Below are 14,769 nucleotides of genomic sequence, written 5' to 3'. Positions count from 1 at the left end.
AATTGATCATTAGGTATTGAGTGATCTTTTATTTATTCTTTTTGAAACATCCTCTTAATTAGTATTATATGAGTACTTTAATTTTTTATTCATGGTTAAAATTAGTGAAATAATTCTACCAATTTCTATATATGTTAATTCTTGTTTGGAATGATTATAATATAAAAAATTAACGTGTTATTAAAAGTTACAAAAGTCTTTCGTCAGTTATTTTTTTTATAAATATCTAACTTCCAAAATTACATTATTTTTTCTCTTGAAAAGCATCCATTATATAGAAGAATCTATTTAGTTGATTATATTTAAAGAAAAATTTAATTATAATTTTTTGAATCTACGCTTAATTACTATGTTTTACTAAATTTGTATTACAAAATAATTAAGTATAATCTTAAGTAGATAAGATAGTCATTTGTAGTTATTATTAATGAGAAATTTAATTGTCTTCTTCAATAAAGAGATTTATTTTAAGAGAAAAAAATAATTTTTCAAAGGTGTGCATTGGTACATTGTGTACATAATTGAGTTCGGAAAGGGGTAGAGGAAGGAGTGTAGGTTATATATATATATATGTATGTAGAACATAATTTGTATGGTATAGTAATAAAATAAGATTTTTTCAAAGATTTAATTGTTGCACACAAGATTTTGAGATTGTCGCCAATTATTAGAGACTTTTTTTAGGGCATAATTTTTGGATCGATACTCGAAGTTACTAAGTGTCAACTATCTAAGTGTTTATTATTTATTCCTTGCAAGTTATTTTATTATATGGCCAATTCAATATACATATATGTCCTAAATCAGACGTATATAAATTTAATTATACCATTTTAGGAGTAAACACTGCATTTTTGTAATTTCATCAAAGGTTTCTAACAATTGACAAAGAAACTTGGGACAATGAATTAAGGGTTATAGAAAAGTTTCAAAATTAAGGATTGGTGACTCAAGTTTTAATTATTGAGTAGGGGTGATAATTTTTAAATTAAAAACTAAGGGGTTGAAATTTTCATTCCTAAGTTTTTTATTTTACACTTTAGTCCATCTTATATAAAATTCTAAATAATAAGAAATTTAGGGGGAAAAAGAGGGTACCAACGACTCACTTTTTTTCCATTTTTCTCTCTTGCTTATTTTTCCATTGTTGGGGACCATTGTTGCTGCTCTTCTTCTTGATTCTTCTTCTCCATCATCATTCTTTCTTCTTGTTCATCACCATCTTCTTCTGGTTGTTCATCATTTTTTTTCTTCAGTTGATATTCACATAGTACTGCTGCTTTTAGATCAATTTTCATTCTTATATCATTGGGCTAATTCATAGGTGATTTTGGTAAGTAAACTAATGATTTTTACTCTAATATTTCATTTTGGTAATTTGAGTGTTTCTTAAAAAAATTACAGTCGCGTACCCAACAGGTAAGCCATTTGTTGCAACAGATAGATTACATGTTGGATACATATTACAGTACCATGTCAAGTTGGGACTGAACCAGAAGTTTGTCCCAACAGATAAGTCATTTATTGCAACTGATGAGTCATCTGTTGCAACAGATAGATTACCTGTTGGATACATATTATAGTATCATGCCAAGCTGAAAAATAACCAGAAGTTTGTCACAACAGATAAGTCATTTATTGCAACATATGAGTCATCTGCTGCACCAGACGACTCATATGTTGCAACAGATGGCTTACACGTTGGATACATGTTATAGTACCAAGCCAAACTAGGACAAAACCAGAAATTTGTCCAAATAGGTAAGTCATATATCGCAACAGATCAATTACCTATTGCAACAGATGACTCATTTGTTACAACAATAGACTTACATGTGAATCATCTGCTGCAACTGATGATCTACTTGTTGCAATAATTGATTGACATGTTAGGACAATAATTGTGCATATGATTTTTAATTGAATATAGCCATTCAACTTTACTATACAATCATTATTAAATATTTTTAATAAATTCCTTTAGGTACCATTAATGGAAGAATCAATAACAATAGCTATTGATTGTAATGGTGAATGGATTGAGAAGAACAATCGATTTATTTGGCGTTTGGGAAGGATGGTGACATGTCAGAGTCAATATTGATGACCGTCCAAAGGGATATTTTGTATAATGATTTTGTGAACTCAATCATTAGCTATTGTGGACTAAATTGAACACAAGAGAACAGCATGCTCGATTCGAAATGCTCCATAATTATTGTAATAGTGAAATAACTATTTTGTACTTAGTTATGAATCTTATAATTTTAACTCATTTTGGTTAATTGTGTATGTTCATATTTATTATATAAAATATATTAGTTATGCTCATCTATTGCAACAAACTTTGTATATTTTGCATTAGATGCATTATCTATTGCATTATTTGTTTGCAATAGATAACCCATCTGTTGAAAATACTCAAAATAAATATGATTATCTGTTGCAACAATTATAGGAATCTGTTGCAACAAATATCTAATATGTATTGCATGTTGCAATAGATGACTCATCCATTGGAAATAATCAAGCATATATGCTCACATATTGCAATGGATGCTTCATCTGTTACAACATATGAGTATATGTGTTTGATCATTTTCAGTCGACTCTATATATATTTGATATGAAATATTTTATTAGACCATAATTAGTGATAAATAAAGTTATTCGATTATAATTACCTTTCAATTATAAATTTAATTATAATCTCAATGCATTATAGAGTAATTACATGATTAACTAACTGTGTTCGTCTTAAATAAAGTGATCAATTGATTATTTTGATATGAAACGTTTCATTAACCCATACTTAGTGATAAATAAACTTATTTAATTATAATTACCTTTCAATTATAAATTTAATTATAATCTCAATGCATTATAGAGTAATTACATGATTAACTAACTGTGTTCGTCTTAAATAAAGTGATCAATTGGTTATTTTGATATGAAATGCTTCATTAACCCTAAATTAGTGATAAATAAACTTATTTAATTAAAATTACCTTTCAATTAATAAGTTCAATTACATTTTCTATGCATTATAGAGTAATTACATGATCAGCTAACTGTATTTGTCTTAAATAAAGTGACCAATTGATTATTTTGATATGAAATGCTTCTTTAACCCATAATTAGTGATAAATGAAGTTCAATTATAAGTTCAATTACAATAGATAACCCATCTGTTGAAAATAATCAAATAAATATGATCATTTGTTGCAACAAATATAGAAATCTGTTACAATAAATGTCAAATATGTATTATCTGTTGCAATAGATGACCCATCCGTTGAAAATAATCAAACATATATGCTCATCTGTTGCTAATGGATGATTTATCTGTTGCAATAGATGAGTTGCAACAGATTATAACCTGCTACAACATCTGTTTCAATAGTATAATTTAACATTTTACAAATCTAAGAATAAAATAGAATTCATGATCAAATAACTGAACATCTATATAATATAAATATTGTCATCGACAATTATAAAATATGATTAACTAAATATGATAAGTGTTCATGAATTACAATTCATATAAAATTCTTCAGCTTACAAAATAGAATTCATGATAAAATAACTGGACATCTATTAAATATAAAATATTGTCATTAGCGATTACAAAATATCAGGTTCTTCACCTTACAAAATATGACTTCAGCAACCCATACCCTCTACAACTTCTGTTGTTCTTCTATGGCTCCTGAAGATGACTCAACATTGCAAGGAAGAGGAGTAGTTGCAATTTGTTGTCTCTTTTTCATATTTGATAATAATTTGGAAATTGATTTTCTTATCCTCTTAATCTTCAATGGTGTGAATGGATCCGAAATTTTTCTTGATGGAATAACACCTCTCTTAGATATCAATTGCTTAACAGCACTAGTAAGAGCGTCAAGCGACTTCTTCATCAGTAGATATTAACTAAGCCTCTTTGTTCTTGCATTCTTCACATTTACATGCAGAACATGAGCTAAAATGAGCAAAAGATGTGGTATGTCCACTGAAAGGGGTGAATCCACCATATATACCATCAACATCATCAACATGCTCACCATCACTTTTAGCACCGACATCACCAATATCAACACCAACATTAACATTAACATTTATTGCAACATCATCAGCATCACTAGAAACAATAGGTGCTTCCTTTTTTATCGTTGTTGCTCCAGCCAATTCTTTTTTTATCTGATCCACTGTAGGGTCTGATTTTGTGTCAATAAATCCTAAAGTTAAAAAGAATGACATTTGCAACTCTTACTCTATGGGGACAAGCCATGTATGTACAATCTATAAACAAAAGTAGGTAATATTAAAACCAATCTATAAATTATAATTTATAAAATATTTATTGTAATATTTATCTATATATTTAATTTCTAACAGATGATCCATCTGTTGCAACAGATGGGCCATCTATTGGAACAAAGCAAAACAGTAGCAAATGATCAAGTTTTCTTACAACGGATGACTGATTTGTTGCAACATATTGATCATCTGTGGGAAGTAAGCAAAACAGGAACAAGCTATTGAGATTTCGTCCAATAGATGACCCATCTGTTTCAACAGATCGATAATCTGTTGGATGAAAACAAAATAACAACAAAAGATTGAGATTTCATCAAATATATGACCTATCTGTTACAACAAATAAGTCATCTGTTGGACCTAAGTAAAACAATAACAAATGATTAAGTTTTTGTCCAACAAATGACCCATCTATTGCAACAGATCAGTCATCTGTTGGACAAAAGCAAAACAGTAGCAAACTCTTTATGTTTTCTTCCAACAGATGACCTATCTATTGCAGTAGATGACTATAGATGAGTCATAAAATAAAATTGATGCAAAGAGGATTCTTCATAAGATCAAACCTTTTTCTCACATTTCAAATTGCTAACGAATACATAAAGAGAAGACAACTCAAGTTCTTCTTCTTTATAACTAAAAGGAAAAGAGATCAAACTTCTTTCTCACATTTGAAACTACTAACGAATACATAAAGAGAAGACAACTCAGGTTCTTCTTTTGCTTTATAACTAAAAGGGAAAAGAAAGCGTGATCCTGATTATGATGTTATGCACACTTTGTAGACATTGCTGCTCAAATCCAATTGGGCAGAATCTCTAACTTACACTATTAAAAAACTCATGGCCCCATGACAAACTCTTCTAATCTTCCTCCAATTGCAACATAACTATGTGTAAGTTAGAACAACAAATCGTATATTAGCCAATAGTTCGGTTTGATTAAAAACATTTAATCATTTCAGCTTAGCCTAAGTGTAGAAAACAATCTTAGAAAGACTTTGTCATGTACTTGTTGCTTTGTTCCAAAAATATTATAGCCAGAGGGATCTTATTCCATAGATATAAGAGTTTATAAGTAAAGAAGAATAAAGCCCTTCTCTTTGCATGAATTGTCGAAAGTAAAAATCATGTGACCTCTAGAAAATTGACTTTAGCAATGTTTTTGGAGGCAATAAATTATTTATGATGTCTTGATTATGTTTTCTTTTCTTCATTCTTTCCAACAAAATCAAGAATACCAACAACACCAATTGATTCAATACAACAACACAAACAACAATAAGAAGTCAATATATCAACAATTGTTCAAGAAATACAAATAATAAATATGTCTACGAAAAACTCAAAAATCACAATAACTATTACTATTACACAACAATGTTGGAGAACAACAACAACAAATTAAGGGTTTTTTTACGGATTTGTCTTCTTTTTCAAGCATCAACTTCTAAAATTGCTAACGTATACATAAAGAGAAGACAACTCAAGTTCATCTTTTTCTTTATAACTAAAAAGCCCTAGTTTTTTTCAAAAATAAAAGTTTTTACCTGCGAAGAGAGAAAATTGATGCTTAGAATCGAAGCAATTGACGGAAGTTGAAAAGTTGCCGAAAGTCGATTGGAAGCGATGGCGGAGCAGATTTGAGGAAGAGATGTTTGAGTCGGAAGAGAGGAAGAACAATGAAGAAGAGAAGTTAAAGAAAGTGGAGAATCCAAGAAAGTGGAGAGAAATTTGGATTGTTTTGTATTTTAAAATTTAGACTGTTTTGTATTTTTTTAAAAATTAGAAGTTTTGAAAATATTAATTCAGTCCCAATTAACTTAATCTAATAATTAAATGCTTTGACTCGTTTTTTGGTCAAAATAGTCACCAAAATTTAAATAGAGACTTAAGAGACACCTTCTATTCAATTTTCTCAAGAAACTTAATCTGCCAGATTATGATGCTATGTGTCGTTGGCTTTTTAGTACTTACAAATTAATCTCAGTCACTAATTTCCACTAAAAAAAAAGGAAAATCATAGGAAGAAGGTCATAAATATCGGCTTAAATAGTGATATTCCTGGTGCACAATGAAAGAGGGCCTCAAGACCATAAATTGACAGGTCCACTATTTGATTTTTGTTGTACGTTGCTATGCAAATATTAACTTATATGAAAAACTTTATTACGTGTCTCACATAATTATTAATATTAGTTGCGTGACAAATTTTTTTTATTCTCACAAAAAAAATAGTCTCATGAACTATAAACTTCGAGTTTATTTTTCTTTTGAGACAACAAAAGGCCTCACATAATTATAAAAGACACATAATAAAAATTCAGTCAAAATAATGACTTAAAAGATATAGCACATAATCATTTAATTTAAGGGTGTGTTTGGCCGGAAGAAAAATATTTTCATACACAACATGTTTGGCTGGTCCATTGATAGATTTTTGTTGTACGATTTCAAGTGGTCCACAAATACTATTAACATAGGTACAAAACATAAAACAATTGAATAAAATATATAAATAAATATTTCTTCTGTTTCAATTTACGTGGCACATACAATTATTTTAATCGAACTTTTTTATATGACTTAAAATATTTTAAGTTGTATTAATTAAATTTCAGATATATAAAGTTTTATGTTTGAATTCACATATAAAAATACACCGATTATGTTTTTTTGTTTTTTTTTTCCCTTAGTGTGTGGTACAATATTGCGTGTAATTTCACTCTCACCGCAAGATTGGTCTATTCTATACATAAATGCTTAACGAGTAGAAAGGTGCTTTTGCATTATACGTAGCGAAAATAAAAATATTTGACGAAAGATAATGGAATTTTCTTTACAAGGCCCCATTTTTCAACGTGTTTCACGTTATGCTCCCTCTATATAAATAGACTCAAAACTTAAGAATTTTGTGATATATTCATTCAGGTTTCTCTACTTATATTAGTTATAAATAACTCTTTCAAAGAATATTGTTGAGATCGATCGGAATTAATTAAGCGATGGTGAGAACACCTTGCCGCGACGAAAATGGTCGTAAAAAGGGTACTTGGACTCCTGAAGAAGACAGAAAATTAGCTGCTTATATTACTAAATATGGATCATGGAATTGGCGACAACTTCCCAAGTATGCTGGTAAGAATTTAAATCGAACTCAAAACCATTAAGTTCAATATCTTGATTCCGCCTCTATTTAAATGTGTAATTAATTATCATACTATTGTAGTCTGTCTAGAGTTTTTCTAATTGACGGATATATATTAAATTCTTGGTGAATTAGGCTTAGCAAGGTGTGGGAAGAGCTGTAGACTTCGATGGATGAATTACTTAAGCCCAAATGTTAAAAGAGGAAATTATACCAAAGAAGAAGATGAAATCATCTTGAACCTCCATGCTCAACTTGGAAATAAGTATGTTTTCTATTTAAATTTGATGAATTCAACTTTTAAAATTTTCAGCATTGAATTCATTGTAGTAATGAGAACTAATAATTGTTAACATCTATGATATCAGGTGGTCAGCGATTGCAGTTCACTTGCCAGGAAGATCAGACAACGAGATAAAGAATCATTGGCACACAGCACTGAAGAAGCGAACTAATTATAACTTGAGTGAAGGAAGTAAGAAATGCAATAATAAGAAGAGTGAAAGTAATATTACTAAAAGAAAGAGTAATGTGGAAAATCAAAATGCAAGTGCTAATAATAATATGCATGAAAATATAGTATTGGAAAGTTCAGAATGGTCACCAAAGGAGTCATCAAGTGAAGAATTATCCTCTATTGACTATCAACAAGATATTTTTCAAGAAGAATTAGCTATTTTGGAGGAAATTACTAGTGGAAGTTTTTGGACAGAACCATTTGAAATGGATAGTAAAATTGATTTTGTAGCTCCTTCAATTGATTATTGTGGACTTGTCTGTCCACCTTCTCCTTTTATACCTCATGAATTCTTTGACTTTGATGATTGTAATAATTATTGGTAAAGAAATAGAATTCAAAAGAAGTACCTAATGGTTCATCCCAATACATTTGACTTTATCGATGAATTACATTAGATATATTATTTTTATCGTTGAAGATGAGTGTACTCATGTGAATCTATACTTGTACTTTACAACATTTTATATGAAATCAAGAGTAAATACTACATAGCACTTTTGGTATCTAGCTCATTCTATTGATAAATTTTTATTTAATTTTACAATATCTTGAATTATTACTTTTTTTGAATTCGCTAGGTTGTGGGGGTGTCTAGGCTAGTTTGCTATTAATTAAAAAAAAGTGAACCTTAAGTAGAAGAGTACAAGCAAGATGTTAGGCATTATCTTATTAACCTTCCATTAATTTTCAACTTTTACTTTTGATCCCTCTACATGTAAATTTCACAAATTTACAAGAATAATTTATTTTCAGGATAAGCGTAAGATTATGTGTTCTTTTTTTTTTAATGTTTTATCTTACGTATTTAAAAATAAGTTAGAAAGTATACACATACTGATATTTTAAATTATTATTAAAAAAATTACACTATTATTATAATTTAACTAGAAATAACAGGTTCCGTTATAAGACTTGTTATGAAATTTACATTTACCTATTATTATAATTTATATGTCAAATTCATTTTGTAATGCAAGACTATAGCCACTGCCCATAAATGATCAATAAATTATTTATCGTGTAAATAGAGATGATAAAATTAGCTCACAAAAATAATGAATTATTTGAAAATCTGTATTAGTGTGAGAAAGTTACTAATCCACTAATTATTAATTTATTTTATTTTAATTTCCCACAATTCATCTTAAAGTTAGTTTAATATATATGTTGTTTAAATTTATCAGTGAAAGAGCTTAATAATTCTAAAAAAATTATGATAGACTCACAAGTGTAGATTAAAAAATATTCAAGTTGTACTTATGAATCAGACTATCAAAATTGAAAAAGGAGACAATGTTGTCTCCATCTCTATTCGTACACTCGTTAAAGTCATAGTTTTTTTGTTTGCTATATAATAATATTTTTTATTATATAATGAAAGAATTTCTAGCAACACAATAAAAAAAAAAACTAAATTTTCATATAGGAAATAAAATTATTTGAATATAATCTCAAATTCTAAATTGAAAATAAAGTGGAATGAAATTTTAGCATCTTATCACATATTATATAAAAAAAAACTTCGGTTGATTTTTAATAAGCAAAAATATTGAAAAAAGGAATATCTCTTTTTATATTTTGAATTCAAATTAATATAACTTTATTTCTATTACATGTAAAAATTTATACGAGGAAAACTATTAAACCATAGAACAAACAATATTTACAAAGAGAGTATTAGGGATAATATGAAAAATTGTACAATGAATTCGCTTAAAACTAAAGTACCATAATGGTTAAATACAAAAAATTGTTATTAATAATTGTTACAGTAAAGATTGTAGAACATATAATATTTTTTGTACCAAGAGCACTTCACATAAATCATATTAATTTTTTATCGTTATCTTCTTTAAATGTGTAATTTTTTAGTAAAATAACCGTGCATTGCGCGGGCACGTATACTAGTTGTCATAATAAAGACAAACTAATTTTATAAGTTACTTGAAATTATAAAAGAACAAATTAATATAGAATTAAATAAATTGAATTATGATTCATTTCAGCCCATTTTAATACAACTTATTTTAACCAAAATAATTTTAAAAAAGTCATTTACTCCCCTCATCTATTAATTGAACTTATTTTAATCCGTTCAAATTTAAATTAATCCGTCCATTTTGACACTTCCGAACTATTTTTAGCACCGGCCACGGAATGTTCTAAGAAAACGTTACACGATGGGAAAATGTGAACATTTTATTGTTATTCTCATTTCTATTTTCATTCAACATAGAAAATGACAGTTTCCACTTTATTGTGTTTGCCATTGACTCAACAATGTGAGGCATATTATTACTACTCTACAAATCTTATCTGACATTTATGGCTATTACCAAGTATCTTCCTAGTCCAATGATATTGGTAGATTCCTTCTTATATTATCATTTACGATATAAAATAAATAAATATTTTATTATATTTTATTTTCGAATGTTACATACTTTTTCCTTTTCAATTTATACCATTACGTTTGATTGGACATATAGAATTTAATGGATTCAACTTCTCTCCATTTCTTGTCTCTCTATTTTCCCCAAGTTCTAGTTTGGATTGGAGACACATGTCATAGTTTAGAATCAATGGTTGAGATCTAATTAATTAAAGCAAAGTCCTAATCATAGTTATTTACTTTAATATATTTGCTTCTTAAATATTTTGCAATCTATTATATTTTTCCTAAATATATTAAAACTTTTCTTTACTGCATACATATTTAAAACTTTTACTAAATACTTTTACTTTTTTGAAAAAAAATTATAATACAGTTAAGCATTTTTATTATTCTAATAGAGTATTAAGAGCTACAGTGTCTATAGAGCAATATGGACTCCATTTAGGGAGTAAGAAAGAATTTAAAGTTGAGTGACAAAATTTATTTTACTCCTAAAATTAAAAAAAAAAAAACGTCAGGTCACAATTTTTTATTTTTTATTTGGCAAATATTATTTGAGAAATGGCAAATGTTAGGGAAAAAAGTAAAAAATTAGCAAAAAATACTCAAGTAATTAAAAAAAGAAATTCTTTTAAATATATTTAGGAAAAATTTAATGTAAATCTAGAATTGTTGGATTGCAAAAATATTTAAGAAGCAAATATATTAAAGTAAATAACTATGATTAGGACTTTGCTTTAATTAATTAGATCTCAACCATTGATTCTAAAACTATGACATGTGTCTCCAATCCAAGCTAGAACTAGGGAAAAATGGAGAGGAACCGAATCCGAATTTAATCAAGAAATATGGTAAGACTTTGTAATATATTCAAAATATCCTTAAAATAAATAATTTTTTAATTAGAAAAGTATATTGTTATGATTTTTTTATCAAATAAGTGGGACTTAACATAGATTAGATATTGATAATATCAGTAAGTATATCTCTTGTCTTGTCAACCATTAGTAGGAAGGGTATTTTTGAGCAAGAAAAATGTAATTGCGAGGGCATTTTTGACCCAAAATTGTATCGAAATATAAATTTGATCTATTTTGAATAGTTTAGAATGTTTTTTTACCATTTTCCCATAACAAATATATTGTTCTTTTTTAAATCGACTAAATTTGTCGTATAAATTGAGATAAAAAAAAAGTATATAAATAATGATTTCTCAAAATCTTTAGTTTAAAACTTAAAAAGTATTTAGTATGAGTTAGAAAATCAATTGAACTATTTTGTTCCAAGTTCCAACAACAAATTTGCAGTTACACTCCTAAATTCAAGATCAAAATCGAACTCTAAAATCCAGTGCAGTTGGTATTTTGAAAAACCCAATCAATTTTTCGATTCAAAATCGTTGGTTGAAACAATCTAGTAGTTACAGAAAATTGATCCAACCAATCGAGCTCGATTGATTTTTCGATAGTTTTTTTTCTAGTATTGTTTTTTTAAAAACCCAACTCTAGAAAATACATTGAAAAAGTCAATTAAAACTAATTACAATTCACGGGTAATTCTAGCACCGCCTGTTCTCAATCCGTTACCCAAAAAAACATTAAACAACTATATTTGTGTAAAGTCGTCAATATGGATCGGCCTAGTTCATTCGGGTTAAATTTATGTGGTCTTTGAAATTTGACGAATCAAGTTGGACTAACCAATATTTTGGTGGTCTAAAAAAAATCAAGTCCAAATCACCATCCACTATATGGATTGCAAGTCGTGTTGGGCCAACTCACTCTTTTTTTTTTTAAAAGAATATATTTTCTTAAATTTAAATTCTAATTTTATAAAGTTAACATAAATATATACAAGACAATAGTATATACTATATATTGTTATTACACAAGTATCTTGGGTGCAACCGTACAATAAAATGATATTTTTGGACCATAAAATTATGTGAAACTAAAAAACTTTTAACATGAAACCATTCAGACCAAATAAAGATATTAATAAATGAAGTAAACATTTATTTTACTTATTTTTGACATTTTATTTTATGTTGTTTAATCCACGAAGCGGATCTATTCATACTCAAGTCTTACAAGCCAATAAGCTTATTCAAGTTGACCTAAAAAGTCATGTTTTTAAATGGACTCTAAAAGTGTTGATCCGCTACTCTATATTTAGAGTTTTTTTTGTTTTAATATAATCTAAGATTGAAATCCTACACAGAACCTTCATAGGGAAGGGCATCTAGCTAAATCGAGTATCAAATGATAGAACTAGAGTCGGGAGTCACATAGATAGGCACAATAGAAACTTTACCAAATCACAAATTAGATAGAACTGACTTAACTACCTAGCATTTTTAAATAAACAAATTAAAATAACGAAAATATCTTATATTAAATCTTACAACAATCGGCTTGTCGCGGTGGGGAAGCCGTGCTCACTTCTTTGCAAAAAAAGAAAAGAAAAAGAAGGTTAAATGTATAGCGTTAGGAATGAATCAAGCCACACAATTTTTACCTTTTTAATGTTAAAGTTAAAATCCGACAAACAAATTAAAATATAAAAATTTAATGAGTATTCACAAACCTTGTGAAACGTGTACTATATATGTTTAATAAAATAAATAAAAAGTGAGTGAGGAAAAGACTTTGGAAAGGTAGTAAACGAAATGTTGACTTGCTTTAAATGGATGATATTGTTCCCTACGCCAAGTCTTCCCAATAGACTTTGAAAACTTTTTAACAATATTATTAAATGGACTTAAAAGTGATTTGGAAAATTAGAACTTAACGGTAAGGATAAAAATATTAAAAAATTATTTTTAATATATTATTTTTTATTTTAACTTATTTGTTTGGTTTTAATTTGATACAGCGTTTAGGAAAATAATTTTTTCTCAATTTTTTTAGACTGTACTAAAATATTTTTTAATATAGTGATCTTAAATATGTCACGTAAAAAATAAAATTAAAAAGATCATTTGTTTAAGAAAACTAGAAAAAGAGTAAGACGAATAAATTAAAATGAAAAAAATAATAATAAAATAATAAAAGTAAACAGAGTACCTCCTTTAATTTTCCATTACTATTCACTCTTTTTCCCAAAATGAGAAGTATAAAATAATTTTCTTTTGGGGCCTAAGTAAAATCCTCTCTGGTGGAAAAAAAAAAGCAGTGTAAAAAAATTAAAGAATACGTAGTAGAATCCACACTTGATCTACAAACTTTCCCTAACAGGATAATATATTTCAAAACAAATAATATATTTTTTTAAATCAAGCATTTTGACTAGAGTTGTCAAAATGGGCTGGCCCAATCCAACCCAACCCAACCCTAACGGGCTAGAGAGTTAAATGGGTTGGGACAGGCTGGCCCTTTTAATTAAAGGGCCTATAAGATAGCAGCCCAACCCAGCCCTAAGCGGGCCACGGGTTGGGACGGGTTGGCCCTTCAACCAAAAAACGGACAACATTTTCGTCTTAGAAAGGATATGAACGTTGATGTCCGATGAACACAACATCAATACATACATAAATTCATTCATGAATTACACATATTTCAGTGAATATTTACAAAACAAATACATAATAGCCAAGATACAATATTCATAAGATTCATCCGAGCAAAAAAACATTACATGATCACTATTTTCATAAACAAGACAATTAAGGAGAAGTGAAAAATTAGGCATAAAAACAAAATGTGAAAAAGGTCAAAGATTCATAGTTATGATGGAGTAATGGTGTAACACCCCGAAAATGCTAACAAGAGTCGCGTGTCGATAAACCACTGCTTAATTACTATAATATGTTTATTCTCATTTAGGGAACTAGAAATAATGTTATATTTGCAACCTTGCTTAAAATAATTGTCATCGTAATTTAATGTTTGTATGGGGGTATTTGCGTAATGTTTTAATTAGAAATGTGTATAGCTTTAAAAGGAAGTGAATGATATATATATATATATAGGTGTATATGTATGCAATTGGGCAGCACACAATTATTTGGGCAACCAACTTTTAGGGACAGCTGTGTGCATGACAAGCACCTCTTGTGTTACTATATTTTGACACCTCCTCTTAGGAAATTCGTCTCAGCTGAAGTATAAGTCCCTTAGAACATTATCTAACCTGTTGTTCTTCAAGATCACAAGAGAAAATTTTGGTCCTTCTGGCTGGAAATCGAGTTACACTCTTCTCTTTGGTAAGTAGTAAAACCTGTTTTTGAGCTAGGTAGCGTTTAGTAGATTAAGCATATCTTGTTCTCTAGAACTTTGTTTACTGTGAATAAATATTATTTGGAAAGATAATTCGTATATGTACAACTCTTATGTTTATATTAAACTCTAATTTGGTTGTTATGGATTCGAAATATGGGACGCATCAT

At 28.2% G+C, this 14,769-nt stretch overlaps 1 protein-coding gene across 1 annotated transcript; it reads left to right on the top strand.

Moving 5' to 3' along the window:
* The first annotated feature begins 7,253 nt into the window (after window positions 1-7,253).
* On the top strand, window positions 7,254-8,490 carry LOC102586666 (transcription factor WER-like). The gene is made up of 3 exons (XM_006360523.2): window positions 7,254-7,457; window positions 7,603-7,732; window positions 7,836-8,490. The coding sequence occupies exons 1-3, from the start codon at window positions 7,325-7,327 to the stop codon at window positions 8,308-8,310; spliced, it is 738 nt and encodes a 245-aa protein (XP_006360585.1). The 5' UTR covers window positions 7,254-7,324; the 3' UTR covers window positions 8,311-8,490.
* Window positions 8,491-14,769: the final 6,279 nt, after the last annotated feature.

The sequence above is a fragment of the Solanum tuberosum genome, unplaced genomic scaffold (assembly GCF_000226075.1).
Source record: "Solanum tuberosum cultivar DM 1-3 516 R44 unplaced genomic scaffold, SolTub_3.0 scf00313, whole genome shotgun sequence".
Classification (NCBI taxonomy): Eukaryota; Viridiplantae; Streptophyta; class Magnoliopsida; order Solanales; family Solanaceae; genus Solanum; species Solanum tuberosum.
The sequence above is the reverse complement of the archived record's forward strand: the minus strand, read 5'-3'. Positions and strand labels throughout refer to the sequence as shown.

Coding starts and splice junctions, on each gene's coding strand:
- LOC102586666 (XM_006360523.2), top strand. CDS start 7,325: ATGGTGAGAACACCTTGCCGCGACGAAAATGGTCGTAAAAAGGGTACT. Junction 7,458..7,602: donor ACAACTTCCCAAGTATGCTG/GTAAGAATTTAA, acceptor TTGGTGAATTAG/GCTTAGCAAGGTGTGGGAAG. Junction 7,733..7,835: donor CATGCTCAACTTGGAAATAA/GTATGTTTTCTA, acceptor CTATGATATCAG/GTGGTCAGCGATTGCAGTTC.